General features: G+C 53.0%; 1 protein-coding gene across 2 annotated transcripts in view; it reads left to right on the top strand.

Annotated features, from left to right (window-relative positions):
- Positions 1 to 17,534, top strand: part of LOC122385874 (G1/S-specific cyclin-D3-like) — a 109,269-nt gene extending 91,735 nt beyond the window's left edge. For both annotated transcript variants that reach the window (XM_043374483.1, XM_043374493.1), the window contains exons 3-5: positions 6,877 to 7,048; positions 10,497 to 10,639; positions 16,241 to 17,534. In XM_043374483.1, the coding sequence (XP_043230418.1) occupies positions 6,877 to 7,048; positions 10,497 to 10,639; positions 16,241 to 16,405 (480 nt within the window). In that variant the 3' untranslated portion in view covers positions 16,406 to 17,534. The remainder of the gene's footprint in view (positions 1 to 6,876; positions 7,049 to 10,496; positions 10,640 to 16,240) is intronic.
- Positions 17,535 to 20,661: the final 3,127 nt, after the last annotated feature.

Consider the following 20,661-nt stretch of genomic DNA (forward strand, 5'->3'; position numbering starts at 1 on the left):
GGCGCTGGCGGATTCACTCTGTCGAGGGTAAACGTATTGTTCAGTTGCGCGTTCAGTCGCGCGAAGGTGCAACCGGGAGGGGCAATCGAAATGTCCGTTAGGCTATTTCCCGGAACAAAGTTCGTACTTTGCTAACATATGCAAGTAATTGAAAACATCACCTTCTAAATGAACCATTATATTTTATTTGATGTTTGCTATGACTATGCGCTCGTATCTATGACCATGTGCGACCGTGTGTATTTATAGTCACCGTGCGTGTGCGCTCCCGTCTTCGAAGACGGTGTCTCGAAATTCTTTACCGTTCTCCTGGTATGTGTAACTGCTTTAAGTGCGGAGAGGCTTCCACTTTCTAGTCCCCATATGGTGCAGGGCGCTTCCACTCATCTCTAGGTTAAATGCTCCTTTTTCATTTAAATCGATCCGCTTCGCAATTGTTAAAGCCTTCTTCAAGGAGATCTGCGTATATTTGTGTGCAGGAAGTTTATGTGTTTATTGTTCATTGTTATTGTTTATTTCAATTAAACACCAACGGGCAGATGCCCAGTAATGGTGCAGTCTTGTAAAAAAGTCATGAAAGCTGTCCATCAATCAAAATACAATACAACTGTACAATAAAACTTTTATAAAAAGTTAACCTAAATATTAGTAACCTTATTTGAGTTCATATGCTAGGAAAGTGTGCCAAAAGGATTCTGAACTAATTTGGCATTCGTTGAAAGATCAGAGAGAACTTTTATCGCATTTAGTTGGATTTTTTATGGTGCACTTACCCTTTCTAGATATTGATTTGTCATGCTTATGATCTGTCATCGTTATGTAAATGGTATTTGTTTAATAGTTACATACATATTTGCTATCCGGGATTTTTGATATATAAAAGGCTTGAGGACCGGGGGAGGAATGCTTGGCAGGTAGAAAGCAATGATCCACTGCATAATCTGGTAACTTAACTTGCATTCTGAAGCTACGTGTAGATATGTGCACCATTCTTTTGCACGACTAAATTTTGGCTGTCAAAATATGTCACCACTTTAAGAAATCAAGACACAACTTCGATTAGGTTATAGGTGGGCTTTCGGAAAAAAATAACGCCTGCATCTTAGTTCAATATGTTATTTTGATGATCGCTAGGCTCGTACGCAGAGTTGTAAGTCTCCTTAGCGATGCTCAATATTGCTCTGCTTCTTTGGCGTATCCCTTATGTTTGAAAAAAGTTAAGAATTTCTCCGGCCGGCAGCTGCGACCCCAGTGACCCTCAAAGCACGGGAAGTCACCGACCACATGCCCCCTGAAGTAGCCCTAATCTTACGATTGACACATCCCTCGGAGGTAGGGGTGGGGGGTGGGGGGGGGTGGGGGGAGGGCTTTGGGCGCTGTTTGCTGCCCGCCCCCCGCCCCCCGCCCGGCGGCCCGGCACCGGACTCTGGCCGCCTTATCACATGTTCGCCGGAGGAAGTGGCACTCCCGCCTGACCGCGGTTCGAGCTGCGCTTGCAAGCTCGCCACAGGACGCAACGGTGACTTTCACCGTATTGTTACTGGAACACTAAACCCTCGTCAACGGGTGCCTTCACTTGACATTCGCCTTTGGCCGCCCGACCCATGCAGTGTTGCGAGTGAGAGATGGAGTCAGGAGTGGACCTTCCCTAAAATTTCTCGGATTGGTCTCCCTACCATACAGACGAAATATGGCAGTGCTCGCCGCTCGAATGGCCATCCTCTGACGCTCCGTGTCGTCGAGTGTCTCCTTCTGACCTCCCGGGGGCTGGGGCAGAGTCAGACACTAGCCAGCCGTGTCGGTGCACAGCTGACAGGGTCAGTGAACTCTGTCTGGCACGCCCAGCCCGGCGACACTGACACCCACGGCGCGTGACATGGCTTGATCGGGGGCAGGGCACACGGGCCGACTCTATTTGATGTGACGTTTATATAATTTACTGTAGGGTCCAACTAAAAGGTCAGTTGCGCTGGATGGTTGGAGGTAAACATATGGTCGGAAAGAACCCAGTTTTCGTTTACATATAATTTGATTTACATAGTTAGTGACTTTGGACGCACTAGGTAATTTCGATGTTGAGTTTTTTTTTTCCTGCCGGTTATCCATTTCAAAAAATGTCTCGTGCAGGGCTCGACCAGTGATCCCGCTCGCCTCAGCCGCTCCTCTCTCTCCGGCACGTTGTCTCCGATGAGCCCGTGTCGGGCTCGGCTGCAGCAGTCCGCCTGCCCATGACAGACGCTGACGTCAGCCTCGGCGACTCACAGCGCCCTCTGCAAGGTCACCTCCCCGGGCGAGCAGATAAACAGGGACCCGTCTGGCTCCGGCGAATGAATGGCCGGCCGCGGCTCGGCTGTGGCCGGGCCGCGCCGGGACGGAGCCGCCGGCCGGCCTGCCGGATGTCTGTCTCACGGTATATGTCTGTCTGAGGGGGTCCGTCGCACCCGGCGCCCGCGCTCAGTGCTGGTCCGTGCCGGCCGCCGCGGGAGGCAGACACTTGCACTGTGTGCACTGTGCACCTGTTGGATCGGTGCAGCAAGTGCATGGCGGGCTGGTGCATGGCTCGGGATGACGAGCATCCTTCTCCCTGCCTCTGCGGCTAAATGAGCGAGGTATGCCGTGACGCCATCGCTGAGTCTCAGAACGGTGAGCACCCAGCTAGCTCAAACGAATGCCTGAAGAAGAAGAAGAAGATCAATTGGAACTAGTAGATGCTTTGCTTAGTCTTGCTTTAATGTTGGAGGTGCATAGTGTGGTCAGTGATCACCCTCTGAAATAACAGGAGTGGGAACCGCTTGAGGAGTGGGAACCGCTTGAGGTGGTTGGAGATATAAAAAAATGAATAAGTAACACGGTGCGAAAACATCAGCTGACAAAACATGATGCCGCTTTTTTGTGGGAACTGGGAGGCCAAAAACAGCTGATCGTTTGGTTCCCCTACAGGAAACACAGTTGTGGGTTAGTGACAGCGCTCATTTCTGTTGCTACCCCGGTGAACTGATGTGTTTGTGCCGCAGCTGTTGTGTAGGCTGGCGGCGGGGGAAGTGAGAGGTGGGCTGTCACTGCGAACAGGGCCGCTGAGGTCCCCCGGACGGGTCTCCCAGATCGCCGGACCGCTGCAGACACACGCGACGTGTCTGGATGTCGAGACTCGAGGTCGCCATGACTTTGGCACTCCGCCCTTTGCTTTGCCCTGTAGGCAGCCTCAACTAACGACTTCGCCCTTTTCGATGACATTCGACGCTAGGTATAGGCTTGTCAACCTCAGCTAATGACAATCTCCCTTGGTGATGTAATTTGACGCTAATGAAGGCTAAACCGCCGGCTTTTAGCAATTTATAGTCAAGCCCTTCGCCCGGCCTGTTCACCAGTTCTTTAGGTCTGGAACTATCCAGCCGTGGTTACGAAGCTTTGGGAGCTTTCAACTCTGCTCGCTGTCGCACTGGGTGGAACGGCACCGACCTAGTTGCTGTGGCTGGTGCACATGAACACGGAAGCTTTGTCATTGATGTCATATCCTGTCTCTATCGATCTCCACCGGACTTGTATTTCGGAAGTACCGGCACCACACATTTTGAGTTATATGTAGGGACCGCTTGTTGATACTGCCTTGGCACTGGGATGTTCTGAGGACTAGTAAACATCCAGTCACTGTCTTCGAAGGTGTAGATCTGCTTGCAGCATAATAAACTCATGATTGATCTATGGCTTCATTATGAGTGAGACGTGCCTGGGACTCCCCATGATGGCACGAAATTGATTCCCTTTGTTCAGGCTGCCCAACCTGGGCGGCTCTGGCCTTTGTGGTGTGCCTTCTGCCTGACGTCTATCTGATGCTGTGATATCTACATTCTGCAGCCCCCTCTGTTATTGCCCGTCTGATATAGGAATGAGTGGCCCGTCAGCTGGATAACCTCAGGCTTCGAGTGAGGGCTGGTATTTCCGTTGACCGTTTAACCCGGCAGACATACATTGGCAGACATACATTGTATGTCATTGTGTCAGCCCCCTCTTTGGACCCTTGTTGGCGGGCGCTGTCCACCTTGACTCAAATATTGTTGGCCTGACTCGGGTACTTAACGCACTACCAGCGTATTTCGTTGCAATACCTATCATTCACCCCTTTTCAATGATTTTAAAGTAAAGTCCACATGTTTGGGCTAAAGAAGCAAAGGTGGTAACTCGGTACCCGGTGCGAAGCGAGCGGTGTCTCTGTCTGACCGGTCGCCGTCCTCTCGCGGTCCAGAAGAGCCCGACCTTCAGCCAGTCACGAGCACGACTCTTCCCCTGCCGCCTCTATTATCATTTCCAACCCTACCGCCGCGCCAAGAGTTCAGCGTCATTTCCAAGGTTCTCTGTAATTGTCTCTGAAGTCGTCAACCGCTCGACTGTTTATGTTTATGACTCCTTGGAGTCGACTGTTTAGCCGGGCGTCTTCCTTAGCCCGCCGTGTGAAGTTGTTGTTTGATAAATAGACAGTTGCCTGTCCACACCGCGATTCGATCGTTGGCCGGTGGTGCTGTCTGGTTAGTGGTTACTCCCAAGTTACTCCTGCTGGTCACTAGACGCGTTTACATAGGGTTTGTTGCAAGCTTATATCTCCGTCCGTGATGTTGCAAAAGATGCCAATGGTGCTTAACAATTTACAAAATGGTCCCCTCTAAATATTTGAAGACCACTGCATCGAAATTATCGCCAAATTAACGAGCTAGAGCCTCGTCAAAAATGCTATGTAAACCGGGTTACTGTCTCCTACCGAAGGCCTCCCGGAAACCTCCGTCCACTGACAGAGAACGAGAAGACCCTCTGCGTTCGCCCCCGAAGACGGGCGGAAATGGGCCATCGGATCCCTCGAAAAGGGGGAGCCGGCCTCCTCTTCGGCGTCTGGCTGACCGAACCATTTGTCTCTGGGGAAGGGAGGCTTATTTTTCTTGGGGTAGTTCATCTGCCGTAATTATGAAGCTGATTGGTACTTTGGGCATCGTTTCTGGAGTCGCTTTCAGTTAAAGGGATGCCGACAGGGTTTTAATGCTGGAAAAACGTGTAGCTAATGATGCTTTGACACCTAGAACCAATGCGTCTCATTCACTAAACAGAATGGCCAGATCTTCCCGTGCAGTAAAGAATACGAGTGGCTGCGCCTGTCGAGTTGTGTCCGTTTTTTTGTGATCATTGTTTGGAGTTCGTCCGCTGGCATCCGCCATCCAAGGCTGCTCTGACGAAGCACAATTAATGTCGTCACGGCCTTCGTGAGAACGCCGCATACCGGTGATACGGGATGGGATTAATAGCTCGGGCACCCGTTTATTGGAGGCGGCTCGGACAGGCTCGGACTTTGCCTGATCTATGGCGCCCCGATAGCGGAGAGGCAGCCGATCCAATCCGATCGGCTGACCGTCCTGCCGGTAGTACCCCTGTCGGCGCGGCGGGGTGTCGGTGGCCGGCGGCAGCGCACCTTTGGCGCGCGAATGTCCGTCGCTGACGGCCGGAGTGGTGTCGCCGGGCCGGGCCGGGGCGCCGGTCGCCGTCGGCCACCGCCGCACTGCGGGCCCGGTCCGGGCGGGCCGCGGCGCTCAAACGAGCCGGTCCAGCCGGATTCCAGCGCCGCTGCACAGGCTGGCACGCCGCCGCCGCCGGCTCCCATGCCGAGCAATGCAGCTGACGACCACCGGCCGGCCGCGAGCGGGGTGCCGAAAATCCAGCGTGGCTCAGCGATGCTTTAAAGTTTAAACCAAACGCTGCCGTTCTAGCGTAGTGCCTATTTTGCTGAACGATTCTGAAGAAACTAAAAGTAAAACGGAAGGGGCTGATGATACCGAAGCTGATCCAAACTGCGATAGAGTTGAGCCTCGGGCTCGAGTCTTCCTTTTTGTACAGTTTCAATCTGTTTCTACTGTTACTGTTTCATTTCTATGTACTGTTTCAACCGTTCTCAATTCAGCACTGATAGAGACGTCAGTGTGACTTTACCGTCATTGTCTACCGTTTGCCTCCCACCGCCCACCGCCCACCTCCCACCGCCCACCGCCGGCATGGTGAACTGACGGGTGTGTCGCGGTGCGCCGGCCGCCGGGCTCTGGCCTTGGCGGAGTGGCGCGTATAGCAGACGGGCCCGGTTCCCACACGGAGATGCTGAGCTGTGCTGACCCACCAGGACAACCAGTGCATCTCAGAAAGGCGGAACTACGAGCTACAATGAATGGAACATATCATCACGATCAAAAGGACTGCAAAAGTGGTCAGATGTTCTTCGATCGTCGCTGTTGCGATGTGTTTTGAGTAGCTGTTCGATGTCGATGGCCTCGGGCAGGCTCCGCTGAGTCACCCGACCTCGGCCCCAGGCGTCACTGACCAACTAGAGATGCAAAATCGCACCGTGGTCCTCCCGACCCGAGGGATGTAGGACCACTAAGCCCCACCCTGTTCCGTACCGTCACCTCAGTGACGTGAGGTCACACGTGAAGTGTATGAAGTCGGTTGGTTAGGTGACCTGTCTGGGTCGCCGGGTGGGTTCTCCTGTCGGTCGACGGGCTGGGGCTGGGTGGTGTTCAGACCAAGGTTAGTGAGTCGTCCGGCTGCTACGCTGAGGCAGTCTGATGTGGCCTCCCGCGACGGCGCCGCCTCAAAAGGACCCGGACGAAGCCGGCAGAGGATTCGACACGGCTGTGATGCGAATTGAGCGAAACTGAAGCAGAGCTGATTTTATTTCAAAACCGTACTCTGTATCACGGTGCATGAGAAAGATAGTAACTATTATTCATGTCTTTCCTTGACCTTACATGCCCCACACTTCCACACAATTCTGAAAGGTCTTGTCTATCCACCACAACGTTTTCTTACATGTTCGATTGACCACATTCTTTTCTTTTTCTTTCTCAGGACTGGGAGCTGCTGGTGCTGCACCGGCTACGGTGGGAGATCAACGCCGTCACGTCACACGACTTCCTGGACCCGCTGTTGCACCGCCTGTCGTTGGAGCGGTACCTGTCGTCCTCGCGAGTGCCGGACGTGCGGCGGCAGGCCCAGACCTTCATCGTCATGTGCAGTACAGGTTGGTTCAGCTGCATCTCATTTCGTTCCCCTGTCCTCATGCATGGGCTCAGTGGGTAGGGCCTCTTCCCCACAGAAGGCCGGACCCAATCTGAGGCACCTCGCCGCTGCGCTATGCGAAGTTAAGTATGTGAAGCATGTAACAAGGTGAAGCAAGGCATTTGTAATTCCATATTCATAAAGTCTTGTTTTTCTTTACGCGCCCATAACAGTCTGTTATTATCTACCCTGTCTATTCCTGGAGACCCTTCTCGCTCACCTCACGTAGTCTTCGTATTTACCGGGCATCACCGTGTCCAATCGGTTATTTTCGCCTTAAATTGGATCGAGGTAAGGGCGGCTAATGTGTAGCACGAGGCCGGGACGCTTCACCCAAAATATAAATTATAGCGCTGGCCCCGACCTCGCCCCCGCTGCTCGCTCTATACTCGGATGGACCACTAATTGCGATGTTTTTCCTGGGTGCAGTATTTCGGCTGACTTGACCAGCTGGTTGTCAGCAGCCCCTCCTCACCAGACCTCACCGATCAGCCGCTCCCCTGAGCGGTGCCGACTGCTCATTAATCATGAGGAGGCGCCTCGGCTCGTTCAGGCCGCGATCGGGTCGCGATCCGTCTGGTAGGGTGGCGGGGTGGTGTTTATCTATCTGGGGAAGTCCTGTGAGTGCTGCGGGGTGCACACCAGCCCCTTCCATGGGCCGTGCCGTGCTATTGGGTTGATGACGCCAAGGCTGGTTCAGTTGCGCCCAACTACAGACTCTGCTGAGCTGACAATGTCCCAGTGGCGCCCTGCTGATGCTGAGCTGTGCCAGTCAGCGGCGCTGAGCTGACGTTGATGACAAGGGGAGGCTACTGCTGACTCAGTGATGTCGGTGACTGATACTGACGTCGGTGTCAGTACAGGTGGCGGCAGACAGTGCTTATTGCGGCACTGTGATGTCTCAAAAAGGAGCAATGTTGTGCGCAACTTGGGCCAAACTTGTGCGGCACTATTGGGCCCGTCGATTACCATCCAATTAACGTTTCGAAATGAAACTTCCTAAAATCTCTGATATACCTACGGATGCCGGCTGCGGCTACAGCTTATGTATGGACACACGCACAGGCATTCCCCCCTCAACACACACACACACATACACGTCACCCGCAGACGTGCAAAAACGGCGACACCTGTTACCAACGCTAACTGCCGTCGAGGTGGCAACTGTTATTTGTCGGGGCGGTGCCGCACTCCCAGCGCACTAATACAGACGTTCATGTGATCGTTTGGAGTGGTATGCGAGCCGGTAGGAATTACTGCCCTCGAGTTCGGCCGCCCTCTCCCCTGGCCAGTGCCGACTCAGTCGACGGTATTCTCCTATGTCAATGTCACCGGCCGCAGTCCACCGCCCTTGAACTTCAGTTCGGCGCTGTGTAAAAAGGCCGGGCGCTGGCGCCGCCCGGCCGGCCGCCCGTCTGCGTGGGGTGTCCCCGGCTGGAATGTGGCCGCAGTGGAGCCATTCTCGACGGACTAAGGACCGGTGACAATTGTCGTACCGGTGACTAACTAAGGACCGGTGACAATGGGGCTCACAGAGGGTGCCGGCCAATTACCGGGGCGGGCCCTTTCCCGGCCGGTCCATGGGTGACCGGGCGGGCGGCGGCCGCTCGGGGTGGAAATTCACGGTCGTCTGAACCCAAGGGTCAAGTTCCGTGCCTGTGCGCCGCTGTGCAGTGACGGTCGGCGGCCAGGCCCAGCCGTCGGCTCGGTCCTGCTCACTTCATGTCCTCGGCTGCGCTCCTGTGACCCTGTCGGCGTGCCGTGTCTGTCGACCCTTCTCCAGACCGGCGCTTTTGTCCCGGTCGTGTCGTCCTTTGTGTGAGCAGAGGTGCGCGGTGTCCGAGCCAGACGGGTTGTCTTCTCCGTGAGCCCCGCCCCGCCCACCGCCAGTCCCGGAACGCCTACCGGGTGACCGCGACCCTGCCCTCCGTGTGTAACCGAAGGTCAATGCTCCACCAATTTCACAGGATATTGACTGTGAAAAGGAAAGGACATGGTGACTGACCATGGTTATAATCAATTAATCAGTCACTTCGGTCAGGCTAGTAAAGCCCTTTCGGTACTCCTAACTTCAGTTCTGGTAGTAAATGCAGGTACTTTTTCACCTAAGGGATTTCCACGGTGAGTTGGTATGGGCAATGGGCAAATTTTGCGACTCGCGGCCCATGCTCGGTGGAGCCCGCCTCGCATCCAGAGCTCGTTTAATTGTATCCCGAGCTGGACCTTCGGGTCGATCAGGGGTATTCCCTGCCAGAGGTCGCAGGGGCGCTCTGGGCAGCGACTGGCCTATCGAGGACCAAATCCAACTATACTCGAGACCTCATGGAGAATATGCATGCATCTACCTCCTCGGTACCTCGCAGGGCTGGCCGCGTGATCATACATACGGTACCCTTGACCGAGTTGTCGCCTGGCGGGCCTCGGCTGCCTGCAAGGTTCGGTTGTCGGTCCCCCGGGGGTTCCCACATGCGCCGAGTTTAGATTGCGTCTATCAGCCGTGTGAAGCAGTGAGGACGCCGCGCTCAAACCGTGCTCCCCTGGGAGCTGAGTGACGTCCCCCGCTGCCGGCGGCCAGTGGCGCCCTTCCGCGGCTGATGGATCGCCCCGCGTCACAGATGGGTGGACAGTGGACAGCCTGGGAGCGGCCGGCCGGCTGAGGAGGGGTCACGGGCCGACCCTCCGCGGTGTTTTCGTGTGTCATATAAGATAACCTCTTCCTGGAACTGTATCAGGGAGGGAGTCAAACCCCTCTACTGAGACTGGGATCGCGCCTGGTCGGCTGGTGTCGTGTGTCCTTCTGATGCCACTTCGGGTTGACCCAGAGCGCCCCTTGCCACAGACAGCTGGTGCTGCCGCCTCATCCGTCTGACCCTTTCTCAGATCCCCGAAAGAGGGCTGACCGTCCCCCAGACACCCCCAACAGAGGGCCGAGGGCTGACCCTTCCCGGAATGGCCATCCACCCGATATCCGGTCAGCCGGTCCCTCCGTGCCCGCGGGTGGGCCACCTTCCTCCCTCCCCGGCTACCCGCCCGGGGTCGGTCTGTTTTTGTTTGGGTGACTGAGGTATTTTTCCGGCCGAGAGGTGGCGTGTCCCAGGTTATTATTGGGTGTTTCGGTTAGGGAGTGGTGCGAAAGGTTCGGACCCACCGCTGATACAGGTGGTGGCGGGTGACGCAGGGGAAATAAACGGGGCCAATTGGAGCCGGCAGATAGAGGGATTAGGAATAGGTACCGTGATAACTACATGATGCTGTCTTCCTGTTCCTGTGAATTGAATCGAAAGTCGAATGCATTTGTTTACACCACCACAGTAATAACCGTTCTGGCTTAAACTCCCGAGTGTCTGACCCACGTAGTCGAGCTATTAGTCGAGCTTGTCGTGTAATAATTGTTTCGTGTCCTGTTTCAGAGTTCAAGTTTGTCTTCTACTCCGCGAGCACGGTGGCGGCTGCAAGCCTGGCGGCGGCCGTCCAGGGCCTGCTGCCGGCCAGCCGGGAAGGCGCCATGAACGGCATCTTCAGCCAACTACACCGCATCACCGCCGTCGAAACGGTAAGTTTTTTTTTTTTGCGAATTCCGGGCGCATCCAGCCACCCAGCTGTTAACCGCCCCAGCATTTACAGTCCCCTCCCCCAAGCTTGTTCGGTCCCCCGGCCAGTTGTGTGCCCCCCGGGCAGTCAGCTGTTTGACAGACTCCCCCGTCATCCCCTCCCCCTCCCCTGTCCCCTGCCGCCGCGGGCTCCCTCTCGACGGGAGCGTTTCCCATGTCGGCCGGTCGTCGGGGTTCTGTTGACTCTGCCATCGTCGCCGCCGATGTTGGCGTATGTCGCCGCCGACGCCGTCAGCTGATCCGTCTGACTGAGCTGTCGGCGGTCTAGACGGGCGGCCGCAGACGCGACAGGAGGTATCGATCGGTCGGCTCGGCAGAGGGCAGCGACCGCCCACACTCTACCTGCCCGCTACCTGTGCAGGAAATGTAGGCGTGACTGTCTGGGTCGCGACAGAGCTGCCAGTTTACGGGTCCGATTACATCCGGTGGTATCGGCAACAGGTGCTGTATAGAGTGGCCAGTTTAGTGTGGCCCAGACGGCGAAGAATGCGGTACTATCAGATATGACGGGCTCAGCGGGTGTTTTCATGGAAGTTCGACGGCTTTATCTGTATGCTTGGTATAACAGCAGCTGATAAATGAAGTGGTGGCCTTTCATATTGCAAACGTTGTTCACTGATACCTGCCTCCAGGTATTTATTTAGGCCTATGTATCACAATTTATTTTTACTTAGGTTTTTTGTCTCCGCTGAGAGTTGTAGCGTTCTGCCGAGCGGCGCGTGGCTCGGTGACCTGCAGGGGTGCTGCCCGCCCCGGTACCGTGGACCGTGGTGTCGGTGGTGCTGTTGGTGCTGTCGACACGGCCATCTGGTGTCGCCGAGGTCACCAGACAGGGGGCTGCAGCGCGGCACTTGTGAAAGGCCGCCTGTCGGTCGGGCGGCAGCCGTGCGCTGCCGGAGCCGCGACTGTCGCACCCGGCGACTCGGTCTGTCGTACTCGACGACTGGGGGCTGCAACTCGTTCAGCAGTCTGAGTGCTGCCACTGCGGCTGATTCAGCACGTGGCAGCGAGTGGTTCGGCTGAACTGCTGGCTTTCGCTCGACAGACCTGTCATTCGCTCAGCAGACCTGCCATTCGTTCAGCAGAACTGTCATTCGTTCAGCAGAACTGTCATTTTATCGAGAGACCTGACACCCCCTCAGCAGACCTGCCATTCGTTCAGCAGTACTGCCATCCGCTCAGCAGAACTGTCATTCGCTCAGAAAACCTGTCCTTTGCTGAGCAGAACTGCTGACAGGCTCTCGGCACTCAGCAGTCAGCAGTGGGACCACTGTTTTGCTCAGCAGCCACCATGGTGACTCATTAGTTGGACTGCAATCGCTCAATAAGTGACCTCACCTCATCAGAACAGTTCCACTCGCCCACGTGTACCTTGTCACAGATCGTCTCATTGGGGGAGGGGAGGTGTCATTCCTCAGCCATGTCGTTCACCAGCCGCCTGTCATGTCCTGGCCAACGTGACACCGGCCGCGTGCTAGTGGCGAGAAAGGCTAACCTCCAGTCGACTCTGATATATGTGTTACGGGCCAAGTGCGAAGGCTAGTCCGTTTGCGAACGGACTAGTCCATTCGCGAATGGACTAGGCCGTTTGCGAATGGCGGTCCGTTTGCAAACGGACTAGTCCGTTTGCGAATGGCCGGCCATTCGCGAATGGCCTAGGCCGTTTGCGAACGGACGGGTTTGTGGCGTTGCACTTAGCCGCCGGAAGCATGGATCCTCGGATTGGGGTACGATTCCGAATGAATGGGGGACCGCTGGTCGATGCAGGGGCGTCGCCGACGGGGGGGGGGGGGTCGGAGGGGTCCGGACCCCCCCAGGTCGGAGGGGTCCGGACCCCCCACACACATTCTTGAAAATATGCCGGTCCGACGCCCCCCCCCCCCCTCCCCCCACACACACACTTTTGGCCACGAAAATCGATCAAGAATAAAATAAAATATTTTAAAAACGATTTTGGTGCATTCTCAAAATAAGATTGTCTAAATCCGAGGAGTTTTCAGTATTTGGTGGGGATTACTTTGACTGACCGTCCGACCAGATCCCCTAGTCGAAAATCCGTGGCGACGCCACTGCGTCTATATGTTTAGTTTGTTCTCCGGAGCAGATCTGCGAGCTGGCGCAACTCTGGGTTAAGGTCTCACTCTCCACACACCTGGTCCATTCGGGATGCGACTTTCCGCTGAACCCTGCACAAGCGGAAATTATAGCAACGTGTTGCCGCTGGCCAGGCTTCGGCCACCGATCTGGATCTGGGGGAGGTCAAATATCCCCGTGACCTTCGAACAGCGGAGAGTCGCGTGGTGTGCGGAGACCATTAGTACCGTGCTCCGGGCTCCCCGCTGATGACCCGACCTGACCTTGGTCGAGTTTGTGGCGCTCGATTCATTCTGCTCTGGTGTGGTGTACCGGGACGGTGCGGCTTGTGTGTGGTGAGTGCGGTGCGGTGAGTGTTCGAAGAACTGTTGTGTTGCATTGCATTTAACCCGCGCCCCGTTGGGCTCTGCCGAGCAACGCGCCCTGTTGGGGGGGGGGGGGCATTTTGCCCCCCCTAAGATCTCGAGAACCACGCAACCTAGCAACAAGCGGCAAACGGTGTTGGATAGCCCTATCAGGGAACTACCTTGTGATCCAATTTTATCGACCTAGGTCAAACCGATGACGTCACAGGTCAGGTCAAAGGTCCAATTTTCAACGTTTACAGGCATTTCAAGAAATGCGTTGTAAAATCGAGTAAAATGCATTTCATTGAAAATCATCGGTGTAGAAATGTTCTTCAAACACATATTTTGCTATTTGAGGTCACTGATACCAGGTCAGGTCACAGAGGTCAGGTCACGGAGGGGCCACAATATGAAAGTGTCGTGTGATACATGTTTTATGGTCCATTTTACATGACAAATGCGATTATGTGGGTCAGGCAGCCTTTGGGGCCAGCTTAGGTCACGTTTTGGTCAAGGTCAGGTCAAGGTCAGGTCAAGGTCAGGTCAAATTAGGTCAAATTTCAAAGTTAATATTTTTGCACAAAATTGAAATGGGTATCGAATCGATGCAGCTCGTCACGGGGAGTTCAATGTTGGTCTTTGTTTTGCCGTACGTGGTCTAGAATCGCTAACAATTGAGTTCAAAAATTTGACGTCATCATTTTTGAACAGTTTTTTCGCTATAACTTGGCCAAAAAACGAGATATCGATCTGAAATTTGGTATGTATATAGAAGAGCGCAGGGACTATCACATATATTCCGTTTTTTTTCGAAATTCGGAAAAAGTTTTGATTTTTTATAGTTTTTCTAAAAAAATCAATTTTTTGAATTTTTTGGGGTCAAAAACCCAAAATTTTGAAAATCCTAGACAGCAGTTTTGTAGCACCGCTTTGTGTCTACTAGACCAAATAAAGAACTTTGAAATTGCTTGATAACTGTAGATTTGGTGAGCGTTTCAAGATTGCATGTTTTTTGCTCATTTTTGCTCGAACATGACCTCAGTTTGACCTCAATAACTCCTGACCTAAGGTGACCTAAGACTTGAAATTTGGTGTGAAGGTGTCAAATTGATGCCCGGGAAGGTACTAAAAAGTTGGCGGCGCTGCGCGCCGCCGTTTTCTTGCTATTCAGGAAAAATCACAGGGGGGCCAAAATGCCCCCCCCCCCAACGGGGCGAGGGTTAACAATACGCGCACTGCAGGGGGGGGGGGAGGTTGCTTTCAACCTCCCTGTGGTTTTTCACAGATCACGAGAAAACGGCGGCGCGCAGCAAAGCCAATTTTTGTATACCTTTTCTCCCATATTCTGCACACATTGTGTGAAAATGCTGACTCCAGATGACCTCTTGCTGGATATTTCGCACTTGGCCTGACTTCGCACATGGACTGGGAGCATAAACGCCCGTCCATTCGCAAACGGCCTAGGCCAACTGCAATAACGCACATGGACTAGTCCATTCGCGAATGGCCTAGTCCAAGTGCGATAACGCACTTGGACTAGTCCATTCGCGAATGGACTAGCCTTCGCACTTGGCCCGCAACATATGTATCAGCACCGGATGTCGCCTTATTAAACAATCGACCAATATGCAAACATGCTGCTCTGGTTGCGTCAGGGAACATCTGGCTGGCTGCGGTGCGGCATGTGGCATACAGAAGTGTGGGCAGCTTGAGGGCTGAGGCATGATGACACTGTCTGTGAGACTATCGGCTCCCGGAGTCAGTCTTGAGGCATCAATCCAATGACTAACCTATTGACGGGTCGGGAGTCTGCCCCATCTCTCCGCCCGTCAGTCTGTGGGAGCCCCCACCCGCGCGGTCTGTATGGGGTTGATCTCCATCCTTGCTGCTGCGCTGGCGAGCCGCCCGCCGGCGACCCTGGACCGCCGCCGAGAAGGAGGTAGTCGGCGGGCGGGCGCTGCGACGACGACCTTCAGTTGAGCGTTCACCCTGGCTGGCGGGCAGACGGCGGTCGGGCCGGCCCGTGCCTCTCTGCTGCCCCTCCCCGGCGTTCCCACGGTCGGCCCAGAGCGGACCGGCGCCCGCAGTAAATTGATAATGGTGTCGCTTTTATATCGCTGTCGGTCTTATTTTTAGCAGTGGGTAGTAGGACAGGTCCCGGGATTCGTCAGGATGGGGAACACAAAGTGTATCTCTGGCCCGCCGAGAGATAGGGCCTTGGCCGAGAGTACAACATGAAGAAGGTACACATTCTGTTCCTCTGGACGGGCCTGCGAATCCTCCTTGCTCCCGAGCCATGGTCCATGTATCCGATCGGGACAGTTGTACCCCTCAGGTCAGCAGTCGGCACCTCAGACCAGGCCTGATGCACCCTTTGTACCCCTTTGAACGGTCTGACTACTTGTTATGCACTCTACACTTATACATTCAGAACATGTTACACAGTTTGGGCCTCTAGCCGCGTCTGAGGACTCCCTTTGCACCCGATTCACCGCCTGGATCTTTAGCTCGGGCCGGTCCGTCTGAGCGTACCCATCTCGGTCGCCATCACACCCTTCTGACCAGCCATGAAGGTCACATCCCTCCCCGCCCCCGCCCCCGCCCCTGCCCCTCCGTCGCAGCAGCGGTCCGCCAGCTCCGGTCGCTGTGGAGGCTTTGATCTCGAGTCGATGCTGAGTCTGACTATCAGCAGCTGACTCCATCGATTCAGGGTCACTGAGTCATCGGTGCTGGCGCAGGAACTGGGCTGGTCCTCGGACGGGTACACAGAGACATCTAGTGACGGTGGGGTAAACTACTGGCCAGGCGCGCGGTCAAGGTCTGGGATGGGTAATGGAAGGGGTTGGGCTGGTCAGAACGGCTGTTGATAGGTTATTTGCGTCCATCAATTGTTGTTTGGCGTGGGGTGCTGCTATTGCGACTGGCGTTTGTAGCACTAATGACTGCCTTTTATGAACCTAATGCTCAGTCGTCATTTGTTGTAACCATATGTAGAGTGTAGACCTCTGTAGACCTCGGCATACAGAGGTCTGTGTTGTTAAGTTCACTCGGCTTCCCTAAACCCTCCACTCCACTGACGATATCTCCCGCCTTCTCTCCCAGGAGCTGATACGGAACTGCACCTACCAGATCGAGGAGATGTGCCGACTGTTCGCTGAGGAGCAGGCTAACCGTGATGCCCTCGCGGCCTCCGGCGCCACAGCCACCGACGAGACCAAGTCCAGCAAAGCCGAGACGCCGACAGACGTGCGCGAGGTGCACTTCTGACGGCCGCCGTCACCGGCGGGGCGGCGTCGGGCCCGACGACCCGCCGCTCCCGCCCCCTCCTTCGTCGAATAGTCATCTCTTGCAAAGCGGTGTAGATACGTTGTTTTTCTGAACGTTGTTTGGTGGCTCCGATATCGGGGTTTGCTGGTAAGGACCAGTCCGCATTAAATGGAATTAGATGATAGACGCCCAATCCCTCGTCGGCGACCGAATCCCCGCATGCCGAAGGCGCCGCAATACACGCCTCAGTGAGTTGAAAAAGGGCTCAGGAACCGTGGAGCGCACTGCTGGGATTGCGGCTCCTCAGCCAAGAGTCAACTGGTCACCGGCGCTAGAGTGTCCTGCCGAAGCCACGGGCGCTGGTCGGCCCCTCATATCAAGCGTCGGGTCAATGCTGCAATACCGGGTTGTCTTCGAAGTGCCTTCCAGCCAGGTGGCCCGTTGAGGGTCTGTGTGCCATACTGGAGACGTAGGGGAGTGAGTGAGTGAGATGAGTGACTGAGAGAGCCGATGAGTGAGTGAGTCAGCGTGTGGGTTAGTAACTGGGAAAGCAAGCGACTGGGTGAATGAGTGAGTGAGTGAGTGAGTCAATGAGTAAGTTAATGAGTGAGCGAGGCCCGTACTGGACGGTGAGTCGGACCCGGGACCACTGCCAGCTGCCACTGCCGAGGTCCGGCCAGCTCACTCGGCTGAGCCCACCAACTTCTGTGAGCTGAGCCAGGGAGACAGACCTTCAAACCTGCTCCCAACACTACAATGCATATAGCTGAGAATTCGGCGCGTGTGGCGTGTGCTTAGTTTTGAATGCCGAAAACTTTGTGATACGATTTGTGTGCCATTCTGTTTGAGGCGCTACTTGAGTAGTGAGGACAATGATTTTAGAAGTGGTTTGTCAGGCGGACGCGCTGCGTCCCAATCGCTATGAAATACAACTGCGAACGTGTGCGTTTGAACCGTTTTGTTTGGTCGAACCAGTGGTTTGATTTGTTTCGCAAGGGCCAATTAATTTTATAGTGAGTGTGTTTACTGTCGTTCATATGTTCCTTCTCTTTGTTTTATTCCTTGAATGAATGACATTTTACGCTTTATATACGCACCTCACAGTTTGTTCAATATATAATTGTTTGTACACGCTGCCTTTATGAGTCTGTGGAAGAATGTGGCGCTTTGGGTACCTCAAACACTATTATTATTATTACATAGACGTATTGATATAAATGGGAAAGGCAATGGGAACGTGTTGTTTTTATATTAAAATTGGTTACACATGTGTTTCGGGAATAATCCCTTGGTCACACCATATAAAAATAACTACCTATATCGAAATACAATCGAGGTCGAACGGGGTCGAATGGGGACGTTCACAGACACTCACAGATTAGCAATTCTATACATGACTGAAAACGTTACACTGCTTTTCGCCCGGAACCCCTACTTCCTGAAATCATTTTTCAAAATTAATTGAGCAGTGTGCTTGCTGAGTTTTACTTTACCCGAATTCCCATTGAAATTACTAATCGTAGAAATAAACGCTGCTTCCACCGCCTGTCGGTTACGCTTATTTAATCCCACGCATAGGTTTGACATCGCCGACCAGTTTGGCAAATGCCCCGCGTCATCCACATGCTGCACTATGGCGTTAGATTCTTGGTGATTCCGCAAATCTCTTTTGTGTTCCTCTACCCGTTTAGCTGCACCCCTGTATGTTTCCCCTATGTAGCTTTTTTCACAAACGCCACATGGAATTTTATAAACCACACTGTTTTGGTTGCTTGCTTTCTTCTTGCGCCGTAAAATATCCTTAATTGTTGAACCCGATGGAGATGTAATGTTTAAGGCTCCCCTGGTAAAGCTTGTGATCACTTCAGATTGTTCTGACAGAGGTACTGATATATATTCCTTTCTTTTCGTGGCATTTGAATTGGAGGATCTTGAGCGGATCTTTATAGCTTTCTTTTCTAGCTGAAGGAGAAGACCCAAAGGGTAGCTGAGTTTGGTAAAAGTTGTCCTAATGTACTCTAGCTCGTTCTGTAAATATTCCTTTGAACAGATGCGAAACGCTCTGAGATAAAATCCCAAAACGACTCCAGTCTTCGTTCTTTGACTGTGCGACGAATAAAAATGGATAAAGTCATTCTTGTTGGTCGGTTTCCGGTATACGGAAAACATCAGTCTTGATTCTCGGTTCCAAATCAGTGTGTCTAGGAAAGGGAGCTTGCCATCTTGTTCCTGTTCGCAGGTGAACTGTATTTTCGGGTGCACGTCGTTGAGCTTTCGAAGAACACTGTCTAAATCTTGTTGCTTGTTCACTATAACCAGAATGTCATCCACGTACCTTAGCCATGTGGTGCTTTGACCGACGATGTTCAGAAAATGATCCGTTTCTAACGTTTCCATGAAGATACACGCGAGCACAGGACTAAGAGGGGAGCCCATCGCCAGACCGTCTATTTGTTTGTATTCATTGCCTTCAAATTCCAGGGCGCCAAACTCAACGCAAAGTCGGACTAGGCGAATGAAGTCCGCTTTCGGCACTGGCAGTGCAATGTCCTGGTTATCGTCCAGTGCTCGTCTTACTGCTTCCATGGCATCTTGTAAGGGGACATTTGTGAAAAGCGAAGAAAAGCGATGAAAGAATGAATGACAAAAAACTAGCAAGTTTTGATGTGAAATCGCTTTTCACAAATGTCCCCTTACAAGATGCCATGGAAGCAGTAAGACGAGCACTGGACGATAACCAGGACATTGCACTGCCAGTGCCGAAAGCGGACTTCATTCGCCTAGTCCGACTTTGCGTTGAGTTTGGCGCCCTGGAATTTGAAGGCAATGAATACAAACAAATAGACGGTCTGGCGATGGGCTCCCCTCTTAGTCCTGTGCTCGCGTGTATCTTCATGGAAACGTTAGAAACGGATCATTTTCTGAACATCGTCGGTCAAAGCACCACATGGCTAAGGTACGTGGATGACATTCTGGTTATAGTGAACAAGCAACAAGATTTAGACAGTGTTCTTCGAAAGCTCAACGACGTGCACCCGAAAATACAGTTCACCTGCGAACAGGAACAAGATGGCAAGCTCCCTTTCCTAGACACACTGATTTGGAACCGAGAATCAAGACTGATGTTTTCCGTATACCGGAAACCGACCAACAAGAATGACTTTATCCATTTTTATTCGTCGCACAGTCAAAGAACGAAGACTGGAGTCGTTTTGGGATTTTATCTCAGAGCGTTTCGCATCTGTTCAAAGGAATATTTACAGAACGAGCTAGAGTACATTAGGACAACTTTTACCAAACTCAGCTACCCTTTGGGTCTTCTCCTTCAGCTAGAAAAGAAAGCTATAAAGATCCGCTCAAGATCCTCCAATTCAAATGCCACGAAAAGAAAGGAATATATATCAGTACCTCTGTCAGAACAATCTGAAGTGATCACAAGCTTTACCAGGGGAGCCTTAAACATTACATCTCCATCGGGTTCAACAATTAAGGATATTTTACGGCGCAAGAAGAAAGCAAGCAACCAAAACAGTGTGGTTTATAAAATTCCATGTGGCGTTTGTGAAAAAAGCTACATAGGGGAAACATACAGGGGTGCAGCTAAACGGGTAGAGGAACACAAAAGAGATTTGCGGAATCACCAAGAATCTAACGCCATAGTGCAGCATGTGGATGACGCGGGGCATTTGCCAAACTGGTCGGCGATGTCAAACCTATGCGTGGGATTAAATAAGCGTAACCGACAGGCGGTGGAAGCAGCGTTTATTTCTACGATTAGTAATTTCAATGGGAATTCGGGTAAAGTAAAACTCAGCAAGCACACTGCTCAATTAATTTTGAAAAATGATTTCAGGAAGTAGGGGTTCCGGGCGAAAAGCAGTGTAACGTTTTCAGTCATGTATAGAATTGCTAATCTGTGAGTGTCTGTGAACGTCCCCATTCGACCCCGTTCGACCTCGATTGTATTTCGATATAGGTAGTTATTTTTATATGGTGTGACCAAGGGATTATTCCCGAAACACATGTGTAACCAATTTTAATATAAAAACAACACGTTCCCATTGCCTTTCCCATTTACACCTCAAACACCGCTCGCTTTTGCATACACCGGACATACCTCTGGGGCCCGATATTGACTTGGATCATCCCGGGCGCTGTGTGCCGCGGGTTCAGCCACGGTTGGGTCCGTGATAGCCATGTTTAATTACACCCGGCTGTTGAGTGCGCCCGATAAATACATTAAGGACTTGGGAGGC

This window comes from Amphibalanus amphitrite, unplaced genomic scaffold, assembly GCF_019059575.1.
Source record: "Amphibalanus amphitrite isolate SeventyFive unplaced genomic scaffold, NRLGWU_Aamphi_draft 000015F_arrow, whole genome shotgun sequence".
NCBI classification, from domain to species: Eukaryota; Metazoa; Arthropoda; class Thecostraca; order Balanomorpha; family Balanidae; genus Amphibalanus; species Amphibalanus amphitrite.